This window comes from Lepisosteus oculatus, chromosome 2, assembly GCF_040954835.1.
Source record: "Lepisosteus oculatus isolate fLepOcu1 chromosome 2, fLepOcu1.hap2, whole genome shotgun sequence".
Taxonomy (NCBI): domain Eukaryota; kingdom Metazoa; phylum Chordata; class Actinopteri; order Semionotiformes; family Lepisosteidae; genus Lepisosteus; species Lepisosteus oculatus.
Window position 1 is genome coordinate 34,056,366 of NC_090697.1, and position 14,894 is coordinate 34,071,259.

Consider the following 14,894-nt stretch of genomic DNA (forward strand, 5'->3'; position numbering starts at 1 on the left):
ATACCTAGCATTCATTACAAATGGGGACAAAGGAGAAGGCTACAAATTACTGATAATGGTAGTCTGCTAATGAAGAGAATGGAGAAATTTCATTAGCATTTAAGAGAAAAGATTTTTATGACCTACAGTTGCTTTCCATTACGACTCACTTTAGAAAGAAAGAGAAAAAAATCGAATACTTCATTTACATGAGTGAGTGCCTGGGGCTCAGTCATCTGTTGATTGGTATGGACTCTTGTAATGCATTACAAACATAAGCATGTGTTTTCACTAACAGTATTAGCACCAACAAAAAGGAGCTTGGCTGTAATTTAGACTTTTAAATCACGGCAATCTTGGAGGATGAAAAACAAGCCTGCAGGGGAAAGTTTCAGAGCACTTGCACAAAGATACCTTTGATAATCCCTAAGAAAAACTGATATTGGGCTGTAGCTTGAACAGAAGGAGATAATCAGGGCCAATTAGATTTATCAGCACCAAGGTAGTAGAGAATCCATAAATATTAGCCACCGATCTTTTCTGGTAGGGGGAAAATAGCAGGGATGGTAACAGCAGAACATAAGATCGGGATTCTAATTCAAGAGGGCCACTTTCTTAGGGAATGATTTCTAAGGGGCCATAAGTGGTCCTAAAGGCAGCTAATGAGGACCTCTGAAGTACCATACGTTGACAGAAAGGTTGAAATGCAGCTCCTAAAAAAGTAAGAAAAGGGGGAATATAAATGAGCAGGCGATGTAAAATATCAAAAACACAGAAAGGATGAGGAACTGGAAAAAATGAATGTTTGAGTGCTAATGCCATTTATCTTTTGGTACATACAGTACAACAAGCATGCAAACATATGCCTCTCTGCCTGCCTTTCTGTTTTCTACATTCATCTGCGAAAAATCATTTCAGTTGTAAGAATCCTAATTTTAACAGATGAACAAGACATCCCTGAAGATAAATGCACGCTTGTCTCAGAACACCAGAAACCACTAGAGGGCTCCAGGTTTATTGGATTTACAGGCAATCCATTCTAGTTGTGTTTACAGCATAATCTGGTTTCTCCATTTTACGTCAAGTTAAATTATCTTAGCCCAATTTGTTCTTGTAACCTTTTCTCTTTATTTTGTACAACTAAGAAAATTCAGGGGTACATTAAGCATTTCAAAAGCTGTTGTTACACTAGTATTTCAAAATTGATCTTTGATCGGTTAGACAAAATGTATCAAGGCAATCAAATCAGATCTAAATATGAACTAACTCCTATAGTTTGCTACATTTGGCCACTAAAAAGAATTAATCATCATTACAACAGGGAGTCTCAAAATCGTCAGCACCAGATCAAAGCACTAACTTGAACTCTCACTTTTTCTCTTCCTTCTCCTCTGTTGATCATGCATGCAACAAATCCGACCACTGAATTTCAAAATTGTGATTAACACAGCAGTCAAAATAGCGAGTTAAAGCACTCAGAACATGGGTTGTGAGCCTTTAGATCACCTGTTAGAGTCAACTAATGCCACCACACGTGCTTTCTGCTTTCATTAACTTTAGAATTAAAACCACAGAGCAGATGACATCTGTTTTTACGTTACTATATTTAAATGCATTTAAGTTGAAAGTAGATCATCCTGTGCCTGCATTGCGTTTATTTTCTTCTGTCAGTCAAATGTTACAAATCAAGTAGAACTGTTTCTAAACATCTTTGGATTCTGTTATTTACAGACCGTGATGGGAAAAGATGTTTTACAGTTGCAAATTACATGCATAAGAGATTACTTCTGAAAAATAATAAATCGAGAGGAAATACATTTAAAAAGGAATCAGTCACAGTGATCTATTTAGTGTGTGGATAGTCACTGTATTACTTCTTAAAAGCAACTTCCCATAATCCCTTATATGTAACGTGTAACAGTAATATACTGTGTTTCTTTCACTGACATACTGTAGTCTATTCGTTTTAAAAGACAACTTAAATGAAAGTGACTAAATTGTATAGTTTAATAATTTGACTCATGGACACTGCAAATCATATCAGGAACAAAAATGTCAATACTCGTTACAAAGCAAAACACAATTAATGTGATCTCTAACGTTTCAAACTCAACAACTGTATCAGAAAAACAGAACACTGTCCCACTGTACATATAAAACAGCACTGGACTCAAGAAGAAACCTGTGCTAACAGCTGTTGATAGTTTTACGATGGGGGATTCTAGCCCTGGTCCTGGGGCACTCTGTATTTTGTGTTTTTTGTTCCAGCAGGCTTATAATTCCCAATCACATCAAAAACTATATTTCAGTTTTCTATCTGGGGTATGTTTGTAAATTTGCTTCCAGTGTCTACAAGATCAAATGGGATATGTAATTGGTATCAACCCCTTTCCCAGTTTCTGATTTGTCTCAGAACTGCCCTCCCTTCTGGTGTGTCAACTGACATACTTGAATAACTGTACCCCTGTACAAGAAAAACACTGAGGGACTGTCTGATACATTGTCTTTTCTACAATGCCTGTTCATCATCAACTGAACTCTTTTTTAGACCTGTAAAATTGAAAAAAGAGAGCAAACTCTTAAAAAACACACCAATGACAGGCATTCTCTATGCTGACACTTCTGGAACAGTACACTTGAAAACACATATTCTAAAAAACGAGTGCAGAAGAGGACAAGTAAAAGTCGAAACAAGCTAGCTAAAGGCGGCAGTCAGAATCAGGGGTTAACAGCTCACTTGCAATGAAATCCAGCCTCCAGATACAAGGTTGGGAAAGACAACTGCAAATTTGGAGTTACCATCTCTGTGAAAAAGATGCAATGTTTCTACCAGGGCCAAGGTGGCACTAACATACTTTGTCACTTTTAATGCTGGTAGATTTCTTGGATTAGTGAACAAGATCAATAGTCACAGCTTCTGCATTCCATAGTTCCCCTCTTGAAGAGATTGATTTACCAGAGTCAATGTGACGTGCGATTTACTGCTCATGAACTCATTGCCGCTAACGGTAAAAGCACACAAACAATATTTCAGGTGGGTAGCTGCGTCAGCATGCGTAGGCTGCAAAGGAACAAGTAATAGGTTTATTCCATGCTGAAAAGAGAAGGAAGCAAACACACAACATTTCAGCTGTGGACCTTCTTCGGGTGAAGAAGGCGGCTCCACAGCCAAAACGTTGTGTTTTCTGACACATGTGAAAGTTCCATTTTAGACAAGCTCTACAAGCTCATCAAAAATCTGAAAGCTGAATGGTCAATTCTGGAATTTCAAGTTTGATTCCAAAGCCCAAAATGTTTCACTTTAATGGTCACACCATGGAAAACTCTCTTGAGGTCCTGTGTTAATGTGTCCATCTTATCATCAGGACAAGCTGCGCGTTAACAAACATCAACAAACTCTTTAAGTACTTTCGTTATTTTATTATATGTGCATATTTAAACCCCCTCAATTACTGCAATGCCAATAGCATTACAAACTCTTTAGGCATTCCAACTTAAAGTGCACAATACGTGACGTACAGTCTTTAAAATACTCCCACATGAGATGGTTCGATCTACTTCAAAAAACCCAACAGCTGCACTTCAGCACTTCACATCAGCACACCAGTGGGCACTAAGTAATAAAAGTGGAATTTAAGGTATAAAGTGCTTTGTTATACATTATTCACGTATATTAATGAAACATGCAAAAAGAGAAAAATCTCTCAACACGTGTGCTAGCATTTATAGAGAAAAGTTTAAACTTTTACATAGAAGTAATATGTCATGTTCACAAACCTTAAAACATCTCAGCATGAGCACCAACTCCCCTGACCATAATATGAGACGTAAAATTTCAAGTTTGCTCTTTGCAACACAAAGTACTGCTCTCACTACATAAACTGTTTCTGCTGATTCCTGTATTTGCTCATTGGAAATTGAACGAGCATGAAGACACCAACTGATTTGACAGTCAAGAATGTGATCAATTACCATATTGCTTATTTTTTCATATACAGTATACTGCATGATGACAGGATTTGACAAAACAAGCTAAGAATCATGTATCATTTGACACGATTGTGTGGTGTATTCTTATCTTTAGAGATGACAAAAAAAAACTTTGAATTGACATTGCACAGCATGTCTCATTTTTGTGGTGTCAATCTAGGACAGAAGCAGTTAATAAGACACCTCATACTGTAAATATTTTTAACACAAAGTTCTTTTCGCATGTGTATATCTAGAAATACCAGGCAGGCAAATGAGCAATCCGCGTTAATTATTTATAAATAATAAAATCCAGTTTTGACCAAATGAGATGTTCATTCTTGATCTGTCAGGATCTCAAAATAGGGACTTCACTGATTAGAAATATCTCTTTGTGTCCTCACCTGAAATTCATCAAAGCACAACAAGCAGGCTTCCTCACTGATCTCTAAAGCTACTGGTGCAATGGGGTCATAAGACTTGGCCATTAATCCAGGCTTCCTCTTTGGCAGAGTTTGTTTAAGGCGATGGATTCCTATGAAATGACAAAGACAGCTCATTAATTGGTTATATCTTCACAGTCATAATTACACTAAAACACGCTAAAAGTAATTCTGCAGATTCTTGCATTACAAATAAGAATATAATTTACTGCAAGCACAATTTACTACAAATCAATGAAGTAGAACTGTATCTGTGAAAGAAATACATCTCAACACTGTATGAAACAAAAGGTCTTAGCTTTCAATATTTACTAATTATGACACCACTCGCCTGCGCAAGACTAGGATTTATATGAAGCATATTTAATTACTGTTGTGTTCACTTCAGATTTATGAAAACAGTTAATAATGAATAATGAACTTGGAAAACTTCAACACGTTGATGTAGGAGAAGATGATATAAATGAGTAATCCTGTTCAAGGAATGATATTCTTATCTTTTAAAATACAATCAGCTAGAGTTAAATCGGCACTTGTTTTCTTCAAACTTTACAGTGAATGCACTGAATTTCTAAATTAGTATTTTCTATCTGCAGGTAAACCCCTTCTTAAATAAAATTACAGTAAGACCCATTCAAAATCTAGAATGTTTTCTAGAAAAAGTAAGTATGCCTGTTTGTATCAGTCATAGCTCTGCTCTCAAGGCAATCTTTCTTGTCTAAATTTGGTGTATACTGTAACAGTAAGTTAACAATCAACTCATAATGAAGTAAACTGGAACAACTACAGTACGGTGGAAACTAGCACTAGCCAAGGGTATGTGATCAGATATGAAATCCTGATTTAGCTAATCCCTGACTTTGAGAATTATTCGGGTACAATCCAGCTCTGTGGTATGATAAAAAAAGTTGAGAAAACTCACTTTTATGGACGTCTAACATAAAACCATGAAAATGGACCCTCTTTTTCTTGTCAACCGCAGCATGAGAATAAAACATGTCCATTACCATAGTTTTCCCTGTACCTGGAACACAAACATTGCATAATTACGCAGAAAGGCATTAATAAATTTATTTAATTATAATTATACATTCTTATGTATGATATTTTAAAATATATATATATACAATACTTCACAATGACAGTATTTGTTCAACAGTATAAAATGTTGAGAGATAAAACTGTTCCCTCCTGGGTTATAGCACTGTCAGGTGGTATCAAGCAATACAATCAAGCACTTTTTCTGTGAAAAATGTGTGACAATCTCTTTATTTATTCAGATTTAAACAAGTAAGAAGTAATGGCACAAGAAAAAGCACCTTCATGAATATATAATTTAGGACTAAACCAGAACAAAACCTTAGTTTCTCATTCAGATACCCAAGAAACAAACTTGTGATCTTCTGTTCAGTCTTGTGAAAGTTACAAACAGGCTTGGACATTCTGTGTGCACACATAAATGTCGACATCGCTAATTGCCTATTTGCCAGCGAGGAATAGCCTTATTGCAAAGCACTTTTGCAAGTAAAGAAAGCAAAATGAAAGCACTGACATCCTAACTTGCTCTCAGTAGCTGTTGTTACACCTGGTCAATTCAGTGTAGCAGTCGCACCCATTCGTGAGGTTCTTTCCCAAGGAAATAAACATTGTCAGATAATTTTGGGACCGCCTATCTGCCACTGACTTGCCTTTGTCTTCTTGGATAAAGCGTCTATATATTGTGATCTCAAGCATCCCATCAATCTCCCTTTATTGAGAGGCTATTTTCCACTTTTGAAGCAAACAGCCTTGGAGGTTTTGCTTAAGTGGCTGCAATTAGAGTCACTTTTTTAGGAACAGACCCCCTTCTGGTGTTCAGCATCAGAAAAGGAGAAAAAGAGGAAACTTAAAAGCTGGTGCTGACTCAATGAATAGGTGGAGCTCCGGGGCAAATACTGAACAGTATCCTGAGAAACTACTGCGCAATGATCTTCCATTCCTACTTAACTTACCCACATCGCCATAGATATAGAAGCCTTTCGGAGGCTGAGGTTTTGTGAAAAGCTGAAAAACAGAAAAGACAGATGAAACTAAAAATCTTTCCTTGTGATTTAACATAAATATAGTTCAATACCACATTTTATTTCTTTGAATTTATCATTCCAGAGGCTGATGGGTGTTGTCGCTTAAGTGCGATCCAATATTATTGCATTGTCTTCATGTCTAAAGCACAAAACATCCCTTTTCTCAGTATTCCTCCCGTGTCAGTTGAGGAACAATAATAATAAATGTCTGTCATGTGTAATCAATAGCTTATATCAGGCTTTTTATGCATGAAACACTAACAATGAACAGAAAGACACAATATTCACAATCCTGATTAGACATTTTAACAGAACCAAAAGAAATGTAGTCTAATGCCAAACCTTTCACAGGCTACAGTTATATTGACTGAAACAAAGTGATTAAAAGGAGTTAAGAGGAGTAAATTTAAATTAGTCAAATTTAAAACTAATTGAGGCACTAAAAATGGTAAAGACTTCAGCAATCAGCCATCTGGATTGTGTTCCGGAAACTGTGGCACCCCAAAACAACAACTAAGTGGAAGAACTACTGGACTCACTTTGCAAAAACTATAAAAAGGCAAAAACATCTTAAAAAACTAATGAGTTATTGCCAGTCCGAAAGGCTATGATACAAAACCAAAGAGGAAATGATCTCATGGCACCACTTACAGTGCATTTTGATTCAGATAATCACTCGTGCTGTATTTACATTTTCTGAGCTTTAATACGGTTTTAAATTGAAAAGTGGACATATCTCTCCATAGCAAAAATGTAGTAGGATCTGCACCAGAACAATACTACAATGCTTTGAAGTTCCCATGTGGCTCTGTGCCAATAGTCCAAAGCAAGAAAGAGGTTCTGAAGAGGGATATGGTTGAAATGTTTCCGACAATCATTTTAAATAAGACGAACTGGGAGGGTGTGCATGAGTGGAAGAGAAAGCAAGCAGAGAAATATCATGAAAAATATCATTAAAGTACCCATGACGTTCCAGGAATATCAGCTGGGAAAGTCACACAAAAAAAGTGTTCTGTGATGTGCATGAAGTTGACAGAAATTAAATGTAGGCATTTTAAACTATTGCATGAGCTTCCCATCAATGCGTTAGTTGGTTCAATAAGAAATCATTATCTTGGATGCTGAAAGTCATTCCCTTCGGGGCAGATTCTAACCAGAACATGTTAAATGAGGTCCATTTGTTTTTATGAACTCTTCCATGACCAGCTGGCGGCTGTGAAGGACAACAATGAGCAATAACGAATCTCTAAAGTCACTCAAAGTCGCACTTGTTCATGCTTGGTTGTATAACGCGTTGTTCTATCACCGATTCACTTTTGAATTCTTGTTTATTTGCTATATACCCCAAAGGATCCTTTTTACTTGTCCTTTTAATGCAAAGTAACTTTTGCGCAAACTCTGAACACTTAATCAAAAATGTATATTTGTTGTGATCTCTTTCTTCAGCTCATTCTGCTACTCATTACTGTATCATAGCTGCCTCATGTTTACTAGTAGGAGAACAGATTTGATGCAGTGCATTTGGTACTAATAATGTCTAATTAGGGGATAAATACAAACATGCTACCTACTCCTACATTAGAAATGCACAATGACAATTTGGTCAATATTTTAAGCAAGTGCATTGCTGTTCTCCAGCAATGTCTCTAATCAGAGTACAAAAGCTGAGCTGCAGAAGTGGAGAGCAAATTAAAATGGCAGCAGCATGACCTAATTCAAACCAGTGTAATTGCTAAAGAACTAGAGTTGGAAGCATAATTCCAAAGTATCGTTCAGCATTTAAAAGCAACGTCCAAACAATAAAACCCTCTCATTATAACTGAAAGACACAATAAAATAAAACAAAAACAGCAGGAGGTCATTTTCAAAATCTGAAGTCCTCATCTTGAGTACTATCTGCAACAAGCTTGCTACTAAAAGGTCTCATCTTACATATAATACTCATCTAAAGACATACACCGTATTTCTGGTCAATTATTTTTTTTTAGGTAGAATTAACAACATATACACTTTGTTGGATTGCAGAGACAAAGGTTCCTGCATTCTCAAAAATGTCTTAATTACAAAGTCTTCCATTTAATTTACAATTAGTGTCCCCTTTGTCAAAAATCTTTACATCTCCTAAATGCAACTCAGTAAAATGCATTATGTATTTTTTTAGGTATTGGACATGTACTGTTTTTAAAATAAATAACTACAACTATTACGGCAATATTACTTTTCTTGTTATTATATTGTATGATCCATAATAATACAGAATCGTGAAAAGTAAATTTAATTTCAGCAAGCAGAACACCTGGTGATGCTTTTAGAGTATCAGGTTTGAAGTGGAGTTACTCTTCAGCAAGCACAGAGGCTGGACACTGCTGGAAAAACCCGCCTTCAATTAGGCAAGAGAACACAGCCAAACAAAAGACAGTCCTTGTGAAAAGAAAAATCACTTTGACCAAAAGGTAGACGGCACCTAAACACAGTAAAACAAGCTGCATTTCAGGAGTCATATTCAGTTTTAAGCATGAGCCATTAGATGTTTGTTTATTACATTATGAACGGCATGTTCAAGCCCAATTCCAGCTGGTACAAAGGAATGATCTTAAAAAGTTATTTCCGTTTTTATTTTGTGTAAACATAATTAAAGGAACACTATTTTCTTGCAGCCTTCTCAACTCTTAACTCCGAGATATGCCATTATATTTCTCTAACACACTGACTTTGCTAACGGCGCACATTTGTTTACACATCTGTAATAATTTTCAACAGTTTTTTGTTTACATTTCTGATGTAATATAAACATAAATTGAAAATTATTTGTCTACTTTATGATATCAGTTGGTTTGCTCAAAATGTGTACATTAAATACAAAGGCTTCCAACAATCTTTCCTTTTTCTTAGCCGAAGAGTTTTTAATCCGCCCTCTATGTGGTACGCTGAGTATCCAAAGTGTCCATAACAGTTTCGAAAAACATACAGCTTTGCCAGGAAACAAACTATTATAATCCCGACTTGCATGAGTAAGTGCCGAAGTGCACTTCATAGGCACAGACTTTTTCTAATATTCTGCCTCTGTGCCTCAAGAGTTCTACCTATCAAATCACTGTGCCTCATGGAATGGATGAGAAACCTTTAGCTGCTGTCTGACCAAGACATTCTAGATTTTAGAGCTGATGATGCGACATGTTTAACTCCTTCTCCACCTCTCATGACGTCTTTTCTGCCCTTCCCTAAATGGCGGGATCCTCCCCAGAATCGCCTCTCCTGCTCCTGTGGATGGACCAAAGCCTGTTGAGATCCCTCTGGCTTGTCTCAGTGACTGTGTTACTGAGACAGCTCTCACAGACTACATTCTCTTCTGCAGTAAGATCGGCAAGTGTGTTTTCCCTCCACTTGTCCCTGACCTTCTTTCCTGTTGCTCAGCCACACTGCCCCTGATACAAAGCGAAACAAAAAACCAAGGGGCCCCCAGCGGGAACAGCAATCCAAAATACCGTTCTTCTTTCAAAATATTTTGATAGCACAAAATATGGCTCCACGATCACAAGCACATATTGTAAATAAAAAGATATATGGAGTAGATGCTCTATTCTTCAGAAAAACAAAAAATAACAAATCCATGACACGAGGCAGAACTCTCCTGTAGCTGCTCCAGCAACACCTCCATTAGCAACCTCGAATGTCCTGTAGTTCCATCTGTCCCTTCTTTCTTTGACAACCCTCCACAGCCTACTTGACAAAGGCTCATCTCCAACCTTTCCTCTTCATCAGTGTCCTGCTAGATCATTACTGAAATGAACCTACAGCACTGGTCAGCATCCCTTTAATCATTTCTGTCAACACTGTTATTTCTCAATTTCTCCTTTAAAATGATTGTCGCTGACAGAAGCCACCTTCTTAGGATCTCTTCGTCACAAGATGAGATCTGTCGACGTTGAATTCAGCTACTTTTTCTGGCTAACTTATTTAATGATCAGTTCTGAAGCTGCTGAGCAGATTGCAACAATAAAGATAATTAAACTATAGCATATTTATTTTTTGTTCAGTTGTAAGCTACAGCCTGCTTAAGAAATCAGTCATATCTTTCAGAATAAATAAATGTGCATTTATTAGCTTTTCATAAATGTGCATGTACACATTATAGTGCACCAAAATGATTATATTAATGACTAATCAGAATCACTTCAACTGATGCTAGGTAAAGGCAAATTACCTTTCTACATGATTTGGAATGTAATTGGTTAAATCTGATCACAGTTACAATCCCCTTTATAAAAGGTGTCTACACTTATGCAACAAAGGCAGTGAAAGTTTTTTATTTTTAATTATTTTTCCTAAACATTACGCATTTGTTTTTCACTCAAATATTGTTGGTTACAAGATTTTATTAAATGTGAAAAAAAAGGTTTGACATGATTTGTCTTGATTTCAGCCTTTACATCAGCAAAAGCTGAAATTTCAATAAAGGTGTGTAGACTTTTGATATCCACTGCAGGTGGCTCTAAACAAAATTAGACTATAATTACTTTATCTAAATGTCTACCAATCAGCTCATTTTATATCAATCAGGCATCAAACACTGTTAAAGAGAAATCTGATAACAATACTGTGGTTTAAATAAAATGTGGTGAACACCAACTGCTAATGCCAAGCTCTGCATATGATGTCACACTTTCAGCCTCACTCTACAGCTTTTGTTCTCCTAATCACAAATATCCAGGTTGTAAAGTCTAGTAAAAGACACTCTATAGATAAGAGTAGTACAACTTTAAGCTATCAATCTTTTATCATTATCCTAGATTCCCCTGAGTGGTATACTGTATTTGTCTCCTTGGTATAGAACATACTTTCATGGTTGATAATGTATGTGTTTTACCTAACAAGTACAGTTTTGACACAAGTACTAACCATACTGCAAGTGTAATCTCATGTCTTTCTTTCACATTGACTAATATAAATGTGTGCTAGGTTCATATCACCCAATCACCTCAACTTCACCCTACAGTAATGCTAACACCATATGGATCTCATGTAACTCTTGTTTTTAATGGTTATATGATTTTATTCACTGCAGACTTGGAATGTGTACCAGCATTGTGTCTATATTTCTGCATTGTAACAGCACTGCCAGTACACGCTGCTATTTAGCACTTAATAAATATATTTTTTTGTTCTTGTTTTAGTGAGGAATTTATTACACTTTCAACATTTTTGAACTCGCCTAATTATAACTTTGCTATTTTTATTTTACTACACTTGCTTACAATATTTGCTCCCTTTACACTTAAACCTGATGCTGTGTAATGCTGTTTAAGTTGCACTGAACAGGAGCATATGTTGAGCAAATAACTTATAGCATCCTGCGGCCAGTAAAAAGCAGACTGCCCAAAAAGCTGTCTTATATTAAGCGGAATGAACACAATTCCCCATTCCAGAAACATTGACACAGTCCACCATTCTGTATCAAACTCTGGTCTATTCTTCTGAACTTCCCAGCCCACTGTAGCATTGATCCAGGCTGGCATTGAGATGCGGCGATACCCGTGTCACACATGGCACTTAAAGTCACATGATTCTGAGATTATATATTCAGAACTGGGCTATTGTTGCTTGACTGTGACTGCCTCAGTCTGCAAATCTCTGCTGGTCCCTCACCTTTACTGGTTTTCCAACCTAAAATGTTCATACAGTAAGTCTGCTTGCACAACTGTCATTATATTGCTGGGGTTTAAGTTCTTCAAGCTGTTCCCTTTATTCCTAAAAGTTTAGTTTGTCGTACATTGAGTTTGTTGTACATTGGGTCTCGTACACTGATTGCTTTTTTGACTACTACTTGCAAGCTTCAAATAATCTATTTTCACCAATGTTTTTCTTGATATTTTACTTTCTGCAAAAAGTCTAACTCTTCTGTGCTTTTAGACATGACTCACCCTGAAGAGCTGGGAGACTAAAAAATGCATAGAATATATTTTAAATGTCTCCCACTTTTTTAACCAGAATAAACACTTCCCCCTGCTGCAACACATTTCCTATAGTGAATACCAGTTGTGATCAATCATTAAATCGGTTCCTATTCCAGACATTACCTTGTAATTCATAACCGGCAACCCACTGAAGCTTAGCAGGAGTAAGCCTGGCCAGTACCTGGATGGGAAAGCTAAAGTTGCAGCTGGAAGAGGTGTTAGTGCAGCCAGTAGGGGGCGCTCACCTTGCTGTCTTTGTGGGCCATAATGCTCCAGTATTATGACGGGGACACTATACTGTAAAAAAGCACTGCACTTCAGATGAGATGTAAAAATAAGGTCCTGACTCTCCATGGTCATTAAAAATCCCAAAGCATTTCTTGAGAAGAGTAGGGATATAACCCCTGTGTCCTGGCCAATTTCCCCATAGCCTTTACTAGTCAAGGCCTCCTAACAATAATCTAAGAAGTGGCTTCATCACTCTGTTCTCCTCCCCACTGATAGCTGATGTGTGGTGAGCGTACTGGCGCAATATGGCTGCCGTTGCATCATTAGTGGTGGAGGGGAGTCTCCATTACCTGTATAGTGCTATGAGTGGAGTTTCCAGAAAAGCACTATACTGTAAATGTGTTAGGATTATTTATTATTTATATCTTACCTAGGTAGATTTTCTAGATTGCTGAATGTGTGCTGCCCTCAGTTCTCACCTTTGACAGGAAGCTCAGGGGAGTGTTGCTGTATCCTTTCAGGGCCTTGTGCAGCTGATCTAGATGCTGAAGAGCAACTCTCTGCTGCTGATCTTCTCTCAGTGCACCTGCTTGGATAAGGCGATTGTAATGCTCCAGTGGGCCACTGAAGCTTGAAGAATCACCAGGAGGCTGGCTTTCAATGGTCTGTGTAGCTGCAGTGTTTGCAACATGGACTGCATGGTCTACAATAAAGAAAATGCACAAACACTTTAATTATGGCATTTTAGCCCAGTATTAGCTTGAAACATGCATGCTTCTAAAGTTAACTCAATAGGTTGTGCTTGCATCTTAAAAACAATGTGGATGTCCCCACTACTAAAAAATAATAATCTTTGTGTGTGCATATAAAAATGCATTATAGCCTGCCTCTCCGGTTATTTCATTTTTGACATTATGCAAGAAAATTAAAAAAAAACTTTAAAGTAAAGAAAAAACTTTTGGGCAGCTGTTTTCCTGCCGGGATTCGCCGGACAAACAGAGGATAATTTTACTGTGCGAAAGACAAGGGTGCTACGAAACTAGAGTCAAAGATGGTGTCGTCACATTCTGTTAAAGGTTCAGTACCACTATGTTCTACTACTAGGTCAGGTGGTTTAATGCGTTTTTAAAAACACGTTACTGGAATCTGCTGTCTGGAATATTGTAGTGGGTGCATAACGTCTCGTACAAAAATATTTCAAACTTGTTACGCTTAAACTTTAATTGAGTAAGGCAATACTCTTTTATTTGTTCAGTGGCATTCCAAAGGACTTTTCCTTAATGAATATCTGTTTTGAAAGGACGATTTGCCAAGGATCATATTAAGAACTTGTCGACTGACATTTCAGTATTTTAGTTATTTTAAAGCCTGGAATATTTTATATACGGTTTGCTACACCGCTGCCATCAACCCGCAAGTTTTATTCCATTTTAATCCGTACGCTAAAAAAACACTTCTGTCAGGTGACAGCAGCACTTTTAGAAAATAGAACGTTTTGTTTGAACAAACATCCAAAAAGAAAATAGGTGCTCACCACTTAAGGAATTCCGTGATGTACAGAAGAATTTCTTTTGAACTAAAATGTTTTCTTTATTTAAAAATCGAATGAAACATCTTACTGTAGCCAAGGGTAACAAGGGCGCAGCCATTTTCTTTCAAATGATTTCAAACTTTATTAAGAAACAGCACAGGGCAGAGTACATCAGAAAATGTGTTTGTTCAGCAATTTCTGTAATTTTGTATTTGTAGATTTTTTTGTTCAAACGTTACATTTTAAGAAAGGGTTAGTGTATTCTGTTTTTCGTTCACGATAATATACGTCATAAGGACCAATTATGTTGCTTATTTCTAAATGATTCTAGATGTTTCTAACTGATAATATAACGTTATTTGTAACACAATAACATATAACAAAAACATCAAGCAGATTCAGAAATAGCCAAATAATGGTGAAAGTCTTATATGTAGTGACAAAGCTTTACCTACTGGAAAACGACTTAATTTAGGAGCTATTTGCCCAGAATCACTTAATAATAATAAACTTAACACTAAGTCTTGCTTGTTAATCTCATTCCCCAACATGTTTAACTTAAGGCATGTGATTTTATTTGACATAGTTTTATATTTTCAAAAATAATTCTAAAGCTTTTTCACTAAATTATTTGTGAATGTGTTTTCATGGGGTTCATTTATCGGCTGATTTCATTGGCTACAGAAAGCGCCGACAGATCAGCAAGCGTTCCCCAGGCTAAAACTAC

At 36.7% G+C, this 14,894-nt stretch overlaps 1 protein-coding gene across 1 annotated transcript in view; it reads right to left on the reverse strand.

Annotated features, from left to right (window-relative positions):
- The window catches only part of afg1lb (AFG1 like ATPase b), a 48,598-nt gene extending 34,286 nt beyond the window's left edge, over positions 1 to 14,312 (reverse strand). Inside the window, exons 1-5 of the mRNA XM_015351138.2 lie at positions 14,171 to 14,312; positions 13,116 to 13,339; positions 6,383 to 6,434; positions 5,314 to 5,415; positions 4,353 to 4,483 (exon numbers count right to left, since the gene is read on the reverse strand). Coding sequence (XP_015206624.2) covers positions 4,353 to 4,483; positions 5,314 to 5,415; positions 6,383 to 6,434; positions 13,116 to 13,339; positions 14,171 to 14,285 — 624 coding nt within the window. The 5' untranslated portion in view covers positions 14,286 to 14,312. The remainder of the gene's footprint in view (positions 1 to 4,352; positions 4,484 to 5,313; positions 5,416 to 6,382; positions 6,435 to 13,115; positions 13,340 to 14,170) is intronic.
- Between the last annotated feature and the right edge of the window lie 582 nt (positions 14,313 to 14,894).